The sequence below is a fragment of the Corella eumyota genome, chromosome 6 (genome assembly GCF_963082875.1).
Source record: "Corella eumyota chromosome 6, kaCorEumy4.1, whole genome shotgun sequence".
NCBI classification, from domain to species: Eukaryota; Metazoa; Chordata; class Ascidiacea; order Phlebobranchia; family Corellidae; genus Corella; species Corella eumyota.
Genome location: NC_137495.1, coordinates 610,492 through 627,235, shown reverse-complemented (window position 1 = coordinate 627,235; position 16,744 = coordinate 610,492). Strand labels below are relative to the sequence as shown.

The following is a 16,744-nucleotide window of genomic DNA, read 5'->3' as shown; positions in this document are numbered from 1 at the left end:
TAAATTATATTATATTAAAGTAAAAATAAATTTTGGAAATGGTTTTTAGGCAGATTTAGGATTGTATTAAAATTATTGGTCCTGTATGAATAAACCTTATTAGTATACATTAGTGTAGTTGGTTTAACCCCAAATTATTTTATTTATTCTTCACCTAATAAAGTTTGTATTAGAATGTTGCATGTCAGCATTTATTTGATGAGTCGTATGTTTAACATTTTACGAGCATCTTAAATAAACTATTTATGTTAACTACTCTGCTAAAATAACTTACACTAAAAAATGATATTTTGTTTAATTAACTTGAAGATTATTTTAATCATTTTTGAAAAATTGGTTAAAAAAAGTAAAAACAATTTTAAATCTAGACAGTTAATAGTTATTTTTTTTTAAAGTCTTGAAACGCAATTTTGGTTTATTTTAAATTAAATAAAACAACAATCAAGAAGAAAGTTAATTAAAATGGATGTTTGAAGTTGTAGCACTCCGCTAAAAGTGTCACTTTACCTACAGAAGCACTTTCACTTCTATCTTAAGTTTTCTATCAAGTGTTTTGTTTTAAAGTTTTGTTAATTTTGAGAAATATAAAAGATTGTATTCATTGTTCTACTGTTAGTTTACACGGATAATATTAAAAAACATTTTACCTCAAATTGATTTTAGTAAGTTAGGCTTAGTGTGCTTAAAAACTGTTTAAAAAAAGGTCTAATTGCCTCGTTGATTAATTAAATATAATGACTCAATTAAGTTGTGTGGGCGATCTTATTTTTAATACTTTGAATTCTCAATTTTGTTTTCACTTTGAGTCATTACAGTGGGTGGTATATTAAAAGTAAATTAATCATAATATTGAGAACTCTGTTTCTTTATTGTTCAATTCAATGTAATATCTTGTTGTTATAGCTTGAAATAATAATATTGTAACAAAGTATTGTTGAACAAAATATAACCAGCAGACCATAATATACCTAGAAAAAAAATTTAAATTCATATAAATTAGGAAATTAGTATAATTAGGGGGTAAAAAAAGGTCATTAATTACAATAAATAAAGTTGAATATAAACTAGTATTGTTCTAAATATGAAACAAGGTTCGAATTACAAACAGGAATTTTGCTATGGTTACCCCTTCAATTAGGTTTAAAGTTACAGTGATTGTTTGAAATTTAATCAAGGTATTGTAACCCGGCAACTCTGAAACGCTATGAACTTTCATTTGTTCAAATATTAATGAACTTAGTAGACGCTGGTTTAAATAAATATTTAAAATAAACAGTTAGTTCCTAAGAAGGGGGTAAAATGTATTTATTTTAATGTTTATTGTATTCAAAATATTTGTAACAACATTTTATTAAAAATTTAAAGTAAAATTTTAGTTTAAATATTTTTAACAGAATTAACCGATTTAATTTTACATTTACAGCGACATCTAGTGTGTGAGAGTGTGTAAATATAGGGCCAATGTCGCTAAGATACTCAGCAAAGGGCCTCGTGAAAAGAAGAGCACAATACGGACTCCGGGCAAGATGGTTAACTCTCTGCATCGTTCTCTTCTTCGTTGAACTCGTGATCGTTTATTTCCGCATCCACGATGTGATCCTCGTCATTTCTCTTCATCTCAACATCAAGTTAGACTGGATACGGGGTTTAGAGACTAGTTGTCAAGATGTCAGCGCTAGGGGGCATAGAGACACTGGGGTCCCATTACCGATAATTGACGGGGCCTCCCCCATCCCCCTCTGCCCTGAAACACCCCCAAAATTGATAGGTAAACTTGATTTGGGCATTGAAGGGCAAGATGTAACAATGGATGCTATTATTGCAAACAATACAATGGTAGACATAGGAGGAAGGTATAAACCTCCTGACTGTGTTGCTAGAAATAAAGTCGCGATAATCGTACCACATCGTAACAGGGAAGCACATCTGCGACAATTTCTAAAAGAAATTCATCCGATCATGCGGCGTCAACAAGCAGACTACGGTGTATTTATCGTACAACAAGCAGGCACGAGTACATTCAACAAAGCAAAGTTGCTCAACATCGGCTACATGGAGGCACTCAAGGAAGGTGACTACGATTGTTTTATCTTCCATGATGTGGATCTTATGGCGGAGGACGATCGGAATTTGTACCGCTGCGCCGATGTTCCTCGCCATCTTTCGGTCGGGATAGATAAATGGGATTACCAACTTCCATATGATGCCTTGTTTGGAGGGGTTATTGCCATGAGCAAGAGGCAGTTTGCGCAGGTAATTAATCAATTATAAATACTTAATTATTAATTTATTTATTCGAAAAATTTGTGTAAAAGGTGAATTTGAAGCGAAAAAATTTAATGTCATTTGACCATTTTTACCTTAAGTTTAATGTTTTTTTGTACAAGTAAGAACTTATGAGTTTTATAAAATATGGTTAAAATAAAACCTGATAATAAATTGTAATTTATTCAACAAAATAAGTTAAATTTAAAAATTTCGGATATTTAAAAATTTGGATAAAAAAATTGATTTTTTTGACCCAAGTTTTGCAAGAAAGTTACAAAACTAACCGCACCCAAAAAGTACCCGATAATTAGTCATTTTAAATCGGTCTGTCCGCAAGATTGTACTACTACATGCATCACTGCATTTGGCATTCAGTTATTTAAGGAATTTACAACAAAACTTACAGAAAACCGGCTTACCGCTTGACTTGGTTAACTTCCTTATATAAAGGAAGCAACTTATGACATCATAGTTTTGATTTATGATTCATAACTTTGTTTGTTTTAAGGATCATGTTTATTAAACTAAAATTTAAATTGGGTCCTATTAAAATAATTTTAACTTAAAATTTTTTCTAGATTATATTGTAAAAAAGGAACTCAAATATTCACAATGTAGTGGTTACTTATTGAACAAATAGAAACCTAATTGTATAGATTTAATGATACTTGTTAACAAATAAAATATTAAACCCTTCTGGTGCTAAACAAATATTTAAAACGAAACAATTCGACAAATTTCCTGTTTTTAATTCTTAAAATCACAAGGATATAGTCTTACCGGGGCACCTACTGCTACTTTCTTTTTCGAAAAACTATTTTTAGTAATTAAAAAAACAAAAAAATCTAAAAAAAAAAGAAAAAAATGTTTACGAAAAAAATTAAAATTCCTTCTTCCCGTAGTTAGTCGCGGTTGACTTGCAAACCGCCATGTGATTACACGCTTCAGTGCACCCACTTATTTAGGGATGCGTCGTCAGGGCAACCATTGATGACGAGGGTGTTTACTACAATACAGCACAAGTGATTATCTCGAACAATGGGGATTGTTTGGTCACTATAGAAACGCCCTTAAATGTAAACCGAGCCACGCCGGGCTTCATTGTTGGTTTAATTGTTGTCGAACAATGGGCTTTCTTGTAAACACCGTAGCTATGACAAAACTGAAAACTTTAAGACTACATAGAAGTTTCTAAAAAAAGAAAAAGTTTAATTTAAAATTTCAAGAAAAATTATTTAACAGTTTTAAAATCTTAAAATTCTAAAAATTGTTTTTTTTATTTAAATTTTTGTTTTACTAAGACTAAAAATTATTCACACAAAATGGACATAATTATATTATAAATGGTTGGAATTTAATCACCTAATGCCCCTAGTTTACCACTATTAAATAATTAAATTTTCATGAATCTAATTATATAAGCAAAGGTCATATATAAATTCTAAAATCCTTGAATTCATTTTTTCAATTAATTAATAAAAAAAAACACAACACAAAAATTTTTTTTAATTGTAAAACTTTTTTTTTAAGTTAAATGGATGTTGTAAAATTTCCCAGCAAACTATAGATCATTAACTTGTTAGAGCAGGATGAAAATGTTATTAATCTTGCTGGCTTTTATTAATCACCGGCCATAGTACTACCATTATAGGATTACAGAATTGTTAAATTTAATCTTTCAATCTAATTACATGTTAGAGCACAAGTTGTCCTACTTTTGGCTTCAACATTCTTTTTACAGTGACTATGTCATGAATTACTATATAACCATGTATTTAACCATGTATATAACCATCTAGTTAACCATTTATTTAACTATGTATATAACCATGTATATAACCATCTATTTAACCATATATATAACCATACATATAACCATATATTTAACCATCTATTTAACAGTGTATATAACCATGTATATAACCATCTATTTAACCATCTATTTAACCATGTATATAACCATCTATTTAACCATGTGTGTAGCCATGTATATAACTTTGTGTAAAATTTAATAACTATGGCATGTTTCAAACCATAAAATTGGTTTTGTCATTTTTTATTTTAAATTTTGACTGTCACCATTTTATATTAATCTTAAATAAAATAGTTGGAAATTTTTAGCTTTCATTGGTTTTTTAAAAAAGAAAAATTTTATTTTTAAATATAGTTTATCCCCATTATTTAATGTTCCAGGTGAACGGATACTCGAACGAGTACTGGGGATGGGGAGCAGAAGATGACGACATGTATGTGAGGATCTTACACAGCTGTTTGGGATTGGAGAGGAGTCATTATGATGTTGCAAAGTAAGATTAATTTATCTTTAACTAGGTGTTGGCTTGTCCTATCACCAGCATTTTAATTGTCATAATATGGTTGCAACTCTCAACTAATATTTGCCCCCAATAATTTACCTGCACACCACAAAAGCAGTTTTATTTATTCTTTAGGCCTATAAATTGGACATATCTATTTATAGTACACTAAGGTCCATTATATATAAATGTACTAACTATGTGCCCACTTTAAAGTCTGTATTTAACACACATTTGGCCAGTTACTTTATTTAAGTTACTATATTATCACATAGTTGCCACAAATGTATTTTATTTTGCCAAACACTACAAGTTTTTAATTATTTAATAGGCCTATAGTTGAACATACATAGTTATCATTTAATACAACTTTATTAATTTGGTTTTAAACTTGGTTATTGACTTTTAGGCCCACATTTTAATTAATTTTAAACTTAACTACACGGTGGTTAGAATAAGATTTAACTGATAAACATTAAAAAAACAAGCTAAGTTTACTTACATTTAAAAATTTAATTTAAATTTATTAAAAATGTTATCTTTAAAGTAATGGTTAAGTAACTAAAGTAGTATTAGCAGCTGTTGTTAGGGTAATTTTATTATAGGAAAATTCAGGGTTTAAAATATCACTAAAAATACAAAATAATTTACATACAAAAGTTCAATTATTAACAGTATCCAATAGAAAATTAATAAAAATTATTTATTAAAATTTAATTATGAAAACGGAATAGGAAGGTTTGTGTAAAAGTGTAGCAAAATTTAATTTAATTTTTTAATTATTTTCTATTAAAAGCAATTATAAAAGAAAATTAAAATCGAAATTTAGGTTATGTTAATTATAACAATCTCCTATATAGATTTTAAAAATTGTAAATTCTTATTTAATCATTAGTAATCAGTGTTTGTTTACAATTTGTTAACATTTTGATTAAGTATAAACATTATCATTTGACTTGGGGTTAATCAATTTAAAACAAACTAACCCGAGGTTAAATAAATAAAATTGCAACAACGTTAATGTTTGATTACTAATTAGTTGCTATGACAATTATTACCTAACCTTTTTAATTACACAATATTTAAATAAGTAATTACAATTAAGGGCATTAATTAAAATTAAATAAACTTGGTTTAAGGGTACAAAAATTTAACAAAATATAGAATGAAACGAAAACGTTTAGTGTAATCACTTTAATAAAAGTTTTAGAAATTAAAAGCATACTTAACCCTTTCACTTTAAAATCGCCAAGTTACATTACAAACATATGGACAAATACTAGTTTATAAGTCAAAGGGTTGTGGGTATCAATAATTTAAACATAACACTTCCACTTTAGCTGGAGTTACAAAATGAGAGTTTTAATATTTTTAAAACGTATTATGCAACAAAACAATTTTAAACTAAATATTGATTTTTTCTTAAAATCCTAGTTGCTATATTCAATATTAAATTACATTAAATTTTTGTTTAAAAAATGTTTTTTTAATTAAATTACAAAACCGGTTGTTACGTCACAGTTCGTTAAATCTTTAGTTGACCTCCGGTTTGTTGCGTCATAGTCGAGTGACTATGAATGAGTTAAATCAATGTAGTAATGACCATTTTGTCGCATTATAACGTCATAATATTAGGTTAAGTTTTTCGTGGGTGCGATAACGTCACAAATATAGATTTTCTAGTATTTAAAAACTATTTTGCTACGCAATTTATTTAAAAGATTTGGACCATAATTTTATAAAATGACGTCATAGTTGTAGGTGAATGGCGTAATTTTACCAATATAGAAAACTTAAAATATAGGACAATGACGTCACATTTAAAGCATTATAATGACTTTATAATTTCACAGATACCGAATGATCTACCATCCTTCGGACAAGAGCAACCGAATGAACCCTTACCGTTACACGCTGCTCGTTGGCGCCGCCGACCGACAGAGAAGAGACGGGTTAACCAACCTCAAGTACAACCTCGTTTCAAAGGATTACAACCCGCTGTACACCAATATAACAGCTGATGTGGGGAAGCCCCCACTTAATACGAACCGAGCAGCGTTTGGGACGGGCATTGATATCGTGATATCCTTGTCCTTGTTGGTCCTTATGTTAACTTTAACATGTTGCACTTGTTTTAAATCGAGGCTTATTCATGTTATATTATGTCCCAGAAGATTGCATTAAGCTTTGATGAAGTTTAAGTTTGAGTTTTACAATATTTGCTCCACAGACAAAATTTACACAAATTGATAGTTTTTTGGTCCATTTTTTTAATTAAATTAATTTTAAAAACAACGATAATTCTATCTCAAAATTTTTAAAATAATAGTGTTTCTAAAAATGGGTAAAATCGCTTTATTTTGCAAATTGAAAGCATTTGGCCATTTTATTTTTAATCTAAAAACCTAATTCAAAAAAATCTTCAAAAAACTTACAAACTGTTCACTCAAACTCATACTAATTATCGTTTTAAAGTTAATTAATCAACTAGATTATTAACCCCTTTAAGTACATGATTAACAAACCACGTGGTTTTGTTAAATGACTTTGAAAATTTGGTTCAAATTTTGTTCGTGAATTTTGTCAATTTTTCGCGGGCTTTTGTTCGTTCCGTGCCCGCAAACTTTTACCGATCATTTGCAGATTCTATTTTGTTGTTGTGACGTCATTGTCGATAATAACCTCTCTATGACGTCACTCTTATTATTTATTGCTATTTTTTTACACAGTTTATATAATTATCGGGTTATGACGTAACAATCGTTACCGAACTCGCCGTAATCACAGAGAATCAGTGATGCCCATCGCACGTGACCGCATGGTTCAGTGAACGTGACCATTTTGTGACGTCATTACCTCATGACGTCATCATTTTACATTTGTTTCGTAATCTTTACATAAAAGTGTTATTTACCCAAGCGAAATTTTCTCAGCATTATCACGTGACTTGGTGTATTATTACGTCACAGATTCTAGCTATGACTTTACACGAGTTAAAGTTTCCACAAAAAAAAAAAATTTTTTATTATTTTAGGTTTATTTAAAATAAGATTTAAACCTGCAGAAAATCCCGATCACAATTTGACGGATTGTTCAAAATATTTTGTTTATTTTATCAATGCAAATTGTTTTATGTCTGATACAAAAAAATAGGTTCAAAAACTGAGTTTATCCTCGATATGGGCAAAATTAAATTATTTAAATCACGTTTGTCATTGTTCCATTGTTGTTGTTATAATTGTTCTTTGTTCGATAAATAATCTTTATTTTCTATATCTACGTTTTCACAAATATGTTGTTTTGTTTTAATTAATTAATTAACGTTTAATCAAAAAAACTATTAACGCCATGACCCAATTTATTTACCTTCTAACCCGAGAAATTTCTTCATTATGACGACATAAATTATTCACTGTGACGTCATTAACTTTCGTTGTTACAAACAATAAACGAAGATTAAACTATTTCAATAGTAGTAGATTAATATTTTTTAGAATTTTTATAATTAAATAAATATTCTAGCTTTTAGTTTTAGACCATACGACCACTAAACGGCTAAAATACATTTATTTATTAAGGTTATTATGAGATAATATTTATAACTTACTGGGTCTAATATTGAAATGAAATAATATAGAAAATCGACAAAAAGGATTAAATTTTGGGTTGTTGTTTTTAATAATTGGGTTTAATGTATATTTGTTAGTTATTTGATTTATTAGGGATGCAATTTAGGTGTTGATTTTTTTACTTGCTGTGTTATAATTTCTTAAATATATAATTTTATTCTTTAAATAACTTATTTAGTTTTTGATTATATTGATGGTATCGGTATTTATCCTTGTTGTGGGAAGTTTTTTTGTATATATTTTTATCTTCGATGTGGGAAGGTCGAATGCGCGACCTAAACATTTGGCAGTTTGATATATTATAGATTATAATTAAATGATAATTATGCTGCTGATTAAGTGCTGGCTCAGCAGGTGTTCATACCGTTTATAGCGCCTTACTCAAGGGCGCTACATGAGATCAGCGGGAATTGAACCATAACCTCATGTGTTGTAGCAAGTGTTCATAGGATGACTTCACGACCTAAACATAGAGTAACACTAGTTACTCCGACCCAGTCTCAAGTTGATTTTGGAAGTTTGGGCTATTTTTGTTATTGATCCTTGCCTCGTCTATGAGCTTGTGATTAGTTTTTGGGCATAGTATATAGCTTTTTGTATTGCTGAATTTAGGTTTAAACAATTCGAGGATAAACTAGTTTTAGCATTTAAAAAAAACTTTAGTAATAATTTTTCTGATTACATTCTGTTTTTTATATTACATTTTGTTAAACTATTTATTAATTTGAAATCTAACTAAGGTAATTTCTTTGTTTAATCTTACATTCATGACGTCATTGAATCAGCTGATTTTGTTGAAATTTAAAGAAAAAAGAAATTTAAAAAACAAACAAATAAAGAACGCAGTCGCGCGTATCGTGGAATAACACTGAGTTAGTTCGTTGTTGAGAAAAGGTTGACATTTTTGGACAAAAATAAAAGTGAATTTTCTACTTTCTACGATTTAGTTTTCTTTATTTAATATCACAAATGTATTAATTATATCTATATTCTAGTATTCTTTGTCATTATCTTAATGTAAATTGTTTGAAAATTCTAGTTTTTTACGTTTCTTTTTAGCGTATTCATCGCTAATTTTTTAGCCTTATATTTAATAATTTAATTCAAGTTAGTAGTTTAAAACTTTAAAGCTATTTTTCTTAGTTTTTTTATTGTATTTTTTTAATGTTTATATACTGATAGACATGTATTAAATGGTTAAGTTTCTTTTTTTTAGGTTTTGGAGTAAAAATAGTTATTTAAATTTCAGTTCAAAATCTTACAACTTAATAATATTAAAACAAGATCACAAAGTTGGGTTAGATTCAACTTTTGAGTTAAACAAGGAAATTTATACGAGCTGAAGGTGGATATCTTCGCATCGAAGGTCTGTTTACCAATTTTGAAAACTAAAAGTTTAATAACCTTGTTCCTATTTTATGTTTAAGCCTTAATCTAATGGGCAATGGTATAGTGGTTAAAACTTAGCATCAATATAAAGTCCAATGCGTTATTAATGATCAGAACTCCTGCTGAGCCAATACTTGATCAGCTGATTAATTATCGAGCAATTATAATCAATAATAGCCCAAACTGGTAAAATCAACTTAAAATTGGGTCGGGGTAACTAATGTTACTCTATGTTTAAGTCAAGTTGACACTGCCATGCATGTTTAAACAAATACTAAAAACTAAAAATTATTTAATAAGCAAACAGCAATGAGAATTTACTGAACTAGCAAAGACATCTTAACCTTAAGTTTGGTGAAAAAATTGCCTAATTATGGATTCAAATTTAGCAACTTTCATTTCCAGGTGTTACCTCGGCACGTTTGCTATAAGTCTGGCCTCTTCAACCCGGAGCAAGAGTCTTGACCTTTCCGCCCCTCCTTCCAAACGTCAACGACTTACAACCATGCAAGCACGAGTCACGAACGGGGCTTGTAACACAAATGGGGCAGCTGCCATCAAGGAAGTGGCCACTACATCAACAGCTAACGGTGACGGCAACAAACTGGAGATTGATCTGACCGAAACAGACAAAGAAGTTGTCAGATTAATTGGACAACATTTAGGAACACTTGGACTTGCGTAAGCTTGATTGTTTTGTCATAACCAAGATTGAATAATTAACGAGGATTTTGACCTATTATTCTTACTTTAACTGTTTAAAATTTAGAAAATCGACGGAAACGCTAATTTTAGAGTCAGGATGTCGTCTCGAACACTCGGCGGCAGCAAAGTTTCGACAACAAACACTAGACGGACAATGGAGCAAGGTTGAAGCGACTTTGACGGAGATGAAAGGGCTTCTTAAACATCAACGTCATTTACAAGTTAGTGAAAATTAATTTTAAGTATAAAATTATAATAAATCATAAATAACAGATAAATAAAATTCAAGAACCAAAACAAATTTAGGAACTAATTTACAAAGTTTGTAAAAAATGCCCTAAAAACATAAAAACCTTTTTTTTTTTATTTAAGTTTTCTAAAAATATGTTTTGTTTACTTAAAATTGAACCTAAATCAAGAATTTTTTATAGAAAATGCGCTTTTTTGTGATGGAGCAAAAATATTTGGAATTGGTTGAGGAAGGAAGATTGTTGGAAGCCCTTACTTGTCTCCGGACCCAGATTACCCCACTTAGAATATTTGTAAACAGAGTTCATCAACTATCTGGGTAAGTTTATTACTGATTTTTTTAAAGTTTTTGTTTCAGTTTAAGTTTATATTCCTGTCATTTTGTGGCACTTTTAGTTTTTTTTGTAGTAAAAAGAATTTATTTTTTAATTGTTGTGTAACTATTTTCTGATTTTACCGGCTTTTAAAAGGGTTCATATTTTTTTTATTGTATATATTTGTACAGGCTAATATCAGACAAGGTTTAAAGCATCTAAAACTTGTATTCTACATCTTGTATTTGAACTTTTCAGGTTCTTAATGTTATCTAATCCTCAAGAATTACACAAAGCTGCAAACTGGGAGGGAAAAGGACAAAAAACAAGATCAAAACTACTCGACAAACTACAAGGTTAATAAATAAATGGTGTCAGAATAAAATATAAATATTAACAGTATAAAAATCATCCTATTTTTTAAAACCTTAATTTGTATTCACCTACTGGGCTTTAAATAATTTGGTAAGTTAAAAATTGCTAAATCATTTGGCAAACAAAATCTAAACTTTATATAGGCAACTAAGAACTGGGTTGTGGTAACAAAAGTTTACTTTATATTTAATCTGTTAAGTTGACCTTTCTACATCGAGAATAAAGATGTTTTAATAAATAAATTACAGATAAAATCTACCTGTTATAAATAGAGCATTATGTACTTATAAATTTGCCTTTATTATTGGCTTTTTAAGGCTTGGTCAGGGTAACAAATATTACTCTATTTTAAGCGGTAAAGTCGTTCTATTTCTTAATGAAGTTTATGTTTTTCAGGCTACCTCCCTATCTCAGTAATGATGCCTCCAGACAGATTAAACAATCTTTTAACTCAAGCAATCGAGTTCCAACAAATGAAATGTTTGTTCCACAACTCCACCCACCCCCCTCAACTTAATTCATATTCTCTTCTAGTGGATCATACTTGCTTGCGGTAAGTATAAGGGCTTTTAAAAATAGTTAAAATATCTAAATTTTAGGGTATAGAAATTGTCTTTTTTTAGTTAAAGGTTGTCTTCGATAAATGTAAATTTTTAGAAAGTTAAAATGGTAAAAAAGTTGATTTTATTAAAGTATAAACATTTGTTAATTATTTTTAAAGAAAAAAAGTTATTTTCAAAATAATATTTTTTTATTTTAATTAACATATTTGTTTACAATTGTGTTATTTGTTTACCTTATTACATGTTTGTATCACAGCTGTAATGTCATAAATGTTAACAGTGTTGTAATAATTGTAAGCTGTGATGTCATGATGTATCTAATATAGGTCATGGTATTAACACCTTATTATAATTACTTCAGACTATAAAGTTTAGAATGTAAATAGTTATTCTAAAACTAAGTTTAAATACATGGGCTATTATTTTATGCTCTTTCTATTTTAAAAGGTAAATGGTTCATTAATTTACCATAAATGTTTAGTTTTAGTTAATAAAAATAAAATTTTATAAGCTACTAGTTAATAGCCCCACCCTACAGTCAGCATTTTAATTGTTGTAATATGGTTGCAACTCTCAACTAATATTTGCCTGCAATAATTCACCCATGCACCATAAACTGCAGTTTTATTTATTTTGTAGGTCTATAAATTAGGACTTACATAAATATCTTCCTCTAAGTTTTATTATGTATAAATAATGGTCATAACTCGAATTATATTTTTAGTCGAAACTTTCCTACCACCACCAAGCAAGTATTGACCGAGCACGGAGATGAAGTTTGGTATTGTAAGTTTTCCAATAATGGTAAGATGTTGGCCACAGGATCCAAGGGATCAGCTGTCATTATTTGGAACATTGATCCGGTAAGGTTTTATATGTTTGATTGTAAACAGCATTGTGAAGTGGTTAGATTGCACAGCTTTATAACATAAGGTTCTGGGTTTAATTCTTACTGCTCACATGCTGTTGTGTCTTTGAGTAAGGCAACATAAATGGTATGAACTCCTGCTGAGCCAGCACTTAATCAGCAGTATAATTAACAGGCAATTTTAATCTATAATATCCCAAACTGCCACAGGCAACTTGAGACTGGGTCTGAGTGGCAAAGGTTGCTCTAAGTTTAAGTTGTAAAGTCGACCTTTCCAAATTTTGAGAATTATCTAAAAAATGTTTTTATAATTACAACTAGATACAAGTTTAACTAATTTAAAATTGGTGTTCTGTTTTAATGTAATGACAATTTTAAACATATGTTAACTCATCAGGCTCATGTTGTACAAGTTTAGTTTGAGGTTCAAAATTTGTTGTTAAACTTGTGGTATTTCAGTGACAGTTAGATTAATATGTTTAAAATTCGTTCTTTTCCCAACCTTTTAACTTTGGTATTATTGGCAGTTTTTTCAAGTTATTATTTACTTTAAATTCTAGTATCTTAATTACATTAAATTCAACTTCTTTAGGCTTTGACCTATTCCTAACCTTTCAACTTAACAGTTTTTTTTTAAACCTTATTTCTAGAGATTGAACAAACTGACCTAAATTTCATTTTTATTTAACCCAGACCAGCCACTTGGTGTCCCACTCCCGCAACCTTAGTGGACCCTCCTATGGGGTTGGGTATCTTGCATGGAGCCCTGATGATAAGTTTATTATTGCTTGTGGAACCGAAGAGTCGTCGGAACTTTGGTTGTGGAATGCTCAGGTGGGAAATATTTTAAAATTTCAAGAAGTTTTTACATTCTAATTTTGGTAATAATAAAAATGGATTTTTGGCAAATTACTCAAAACCATTTCACCTAGTAGACTTACCACAGAAAACTATAAACTTAACAGGCTATTTTACTGACAATAATCTTTTTCTATTAATTCCCTTTTACCCAAAGCCTGTGGTATGGCCTCTTCAATTTGGGAAAAAAATCTTGTAGTAAATAACATTTCTAAAATTTAGTTTTTTGCGATATGTTTTTTTGGTGAAATAATATTTGAAGAGAAATAATAAAAGGGCTACTTATTTTAAAATTTATAACATTAATTCTTCTAAACTTTAAACGCAATTTAAATAACCATGACATAAATGTTTTTATTTTTACACAGACTGGTGAGTTGTGCACAAAAATCAGCAATTCCGCCGAAGATAGTTTAGGTTGCTGTTGTTGGTCTCCGGATGGAAAGAAATTCGTCACTGGGGGCACTAAAGGGCAGTTCTATCAATGTGTAAGTAAAAGTTTTTTGTTAGTTTGGTGTTCTGGTCATTGTGTTATAGGTCGAAAGATTACGTTTCAAGCCGTTCCCCCCTAAGTCCAGCATTTACAGATAGCTTCAAAAACACACCCTTTCCAATATTTGCTAGTTTGGTATTCTGGTCATTGTGTTATGACCAATACCCCATATTTGCCCTTAAGCCCAGCGTTTACGGATAGCTTCAAGAACATTTTACAAAAACACACTCTTTCCAATATTTGGTAGTTTGGTATACTTGCCATGGCATTAAGTTACGACCAAAATGTTTGTGGTTTGAACCACATCATTGCTATACTATTTGCCTTTGAGTCCGGTGTGTACTGATGACACAAACATGTCACAACAGCTACTCTTTCCCAATAAAAACCTATGATATAAAAAGACAATTTATTTTGTATTGCTTAAATGTGTAGGCACCATTAAGTAAGGTTCTTGGTTAATTTCTAACTGTTGGCATGATATAGATTGCTAACTAACAAGATCTTTTTTATTCAAATTTTAAATTTTCTAGGACATGGATGGCACCATTATAGAATCCTGGGAAGGGGTGAGGGTTCAGAGTCTGGGTTGTCTCCCTGACAACAAAACAGTACTGGCCGCTGACACACAGCAGAGGATCAGGGCTTATAACTTTGATGACATGACTGACTTTAATCTGTTAGTACCTCTGTTTAAATTTTAATTAGAACTCTTGGATTTTTTTGTTTATGGTTTTGTAATAAAACTATTATGTTAATTTTATGTTTATGTAATTGAATTTTTTTAAACTTTTTTATTTAAAAAAGGGTTTAACTTTTTTTCTTTTTTTTAGCATAAAAGAAGACCACCCAGTGATGTCATTTTCAATATCAAGTGATGGCAAATCAGTTCTATTAAATGTTGCAACTCAGGTAATTTGGAAACCCTGAAATAACTTAAAATTTTGTTAAGATATTTGCAATTTTTGTTACTTAATTTCTTAAATTTTACAGGGTGTCCACTTATGGGATATAGAAGATAAAATCTTGGTTCGTAAATATCAGGGAGTAGTACAAGGTTTTTACACAATATTCTCAACTTTTGGGGGAGCTAATGATGAATATATTGCCAGTGGCAGTGAGGGTAAGAACTTTAACTTATTTATTAGAAGCCTTTTTTTAGTGTATATTAATCCTTGTGAGAGGGTCGACTTTACCTAAACATAAAGTAACATTTGACCTAAACATAGAGTAATATTTGTTACCCCAACCCAGTCTTGAGTTAACTTTGAAAATTTGGGTTATTATAGATCATAGTTGCTCGATATTTAAGCTGTTAATTAAGAGCTAGCTCAGAAGAGTTTCTTATTGTTATAGCTTGTTACTAAATGACACTATAACATGGAAGCAGTAGGGTTTGAGCTCTTTACCTTAGGTATAAAACTTATTAATTTATCTCTTTTACACCACTAAGTCAGTGTTATAAAACAGTTATGATAAACTTATAGGAGATGCTATTTAATAGACTACCATGTTATAATAGACTCTTATAGATAGGCATTAAGTTGAACACAAAACAATATAAATTTTAACACATAACCTTTCAATTTGTATTATAGACAACAAGGTTTACATCTGGCACCGTTCACGTGAGAAATGTATTGAGAAATTAAGTGGGCACACCAAGACAGTGAACTGTGTGGCATGGAACAAAGTGATCCCAAGTATGATGGCTAGTGTGTCAGATGATGGAACTATCAGGATATGGGGTCCGCAGGATTCCACCGAGAATGGTAAGGGGGATTTTTTTAAACCCTTTTATTTTTTGTTGCTAAACTGTAAATTTAATAAATTAAAATTTTTTTTATTTAAATAAAAAGTTAATTTCATTCTAGATTCGACAGATGAGGATGAGGTCATGAACCCTGACAATGATCTTTAACCTTTTGTAAATTTGTCCACAAGGTGGGATGGGAGGTCAGTGTCGAGTTATATTTGGCAACACTGGGTTTCACTTTGTCTCGGAAACATTCCCAGCAATATTTTGGGGAAACATTGGGGGGCTTTCCAATTTATTTTTGGGCAGCACTGGGAAAATTTGTATTAATATTTGGCAACCCTGGGTAGTTTTCAAATTAATGTAGTTTCGAAAATGGTTTTAAGTTTAAAAACCATAAATTTAAAAATAAAAGGTTGCAATACAAAAGAGACCTAAAGTGCTTTTCAGCCTTTTTTGACACACTATTATTTTGTGTAAAAGACTTATACAAACTATAATAATAAAACTACAACAAGACTTTGGTTAGCTTTATATTCTCAGTAATTTTTGATGTTTATTTTATTAGCCAAATTTGTTTTAAATTGTGTTAAATTTTGTAATTTGGGTAGTTGGTGAAATAATTAGTATGTTAAAATGATTAATGGTTGTTTAAATTAAACTATTAACATTAATGATTTAAGGTTAGTTTAATTTAGGGGTTTGATTGCATTTTTTTATTAATTAGGCCAAATTGACATTTTTAAAGTACAAATTACTACAAATTTTCTTTCATATAAAATTGTTTCAGTATGGGGTTGTTACTTACCATGATATATTGTGCATGATGAAGTTTTTATATTTGTGTTTGCTTAATAAAGAGGCATGCCTTTTATATGTTGTAGCGGTCTCTGTCGACCCAATCGGAAGGTTTTATTTTTAAGATAATGACAGTTAATTGTTTTTCTTAACTAGCTAATTGC

General features: G+C 29.8%; 2 protein-coding genes across 2 annotated transcripts; both read left to right on the top strand.

The window, feature by feature from the left end:
* Positions 1–1,404: 1,404 nt before the first annotated feature.
* LOC145755509 (beta-1,4-galactosyltransferase 4-like) lies at positions 1,405–8,041 on the top strand. The gene is made up of 3 exons (XM_082571753.1): positions 1,405–2,253; positions 4,462–4,574; positions 6,437–8,041. The coding sequence occupies exons 1-3, from the start codon at positions 1,462–1,464 to the stop codon at positions 6,765–6,767; spliced, it is 1,236 nt and encodes a 411-aa protein (XP_082427879.1). The 5' UTR covers positions 1,405–1,461; the 3' UTR covers positions 6,768–8,041.
* A 1,391-nt stretch (positions 8,042–9,432) lies between these two features.
* Positions 9,433–16,650, top strand: LOC145755506 (WD repeat-containing protein 26-like). Its single transcript, XM_082571748.1, has 14 exons — positions 9,433–9,578; positions 10,007–10,282; positions 10,371–10,527; positions 10,738–10,874; positions 11,128–11,225; positions 11,641–11,797; positions 12,532–12,670; positions 13,369–13,509; positions 13,902–14,021; positions 14,560–14,705; positions 14,860–14,938; positions 15,020–15,149; positions 15,625–15,798; positions 15,901–16,650. The coding sequence occupies exons 2-14, from the start codon at positions 10,107–10,109 to the stop codon at positions 15,945–15,947; spliced, it is 1,701 nt and encodes a 566-aa protein (XP_082427874.1). The 5' UTR covers positions 9,433–9,578; positions 10,007–10,106; the 3' UTR covers positions 15,948–16,650.
* The last annotated feature ends 94 nt before the right edge of the window (positions 16,651–16,744 follow it).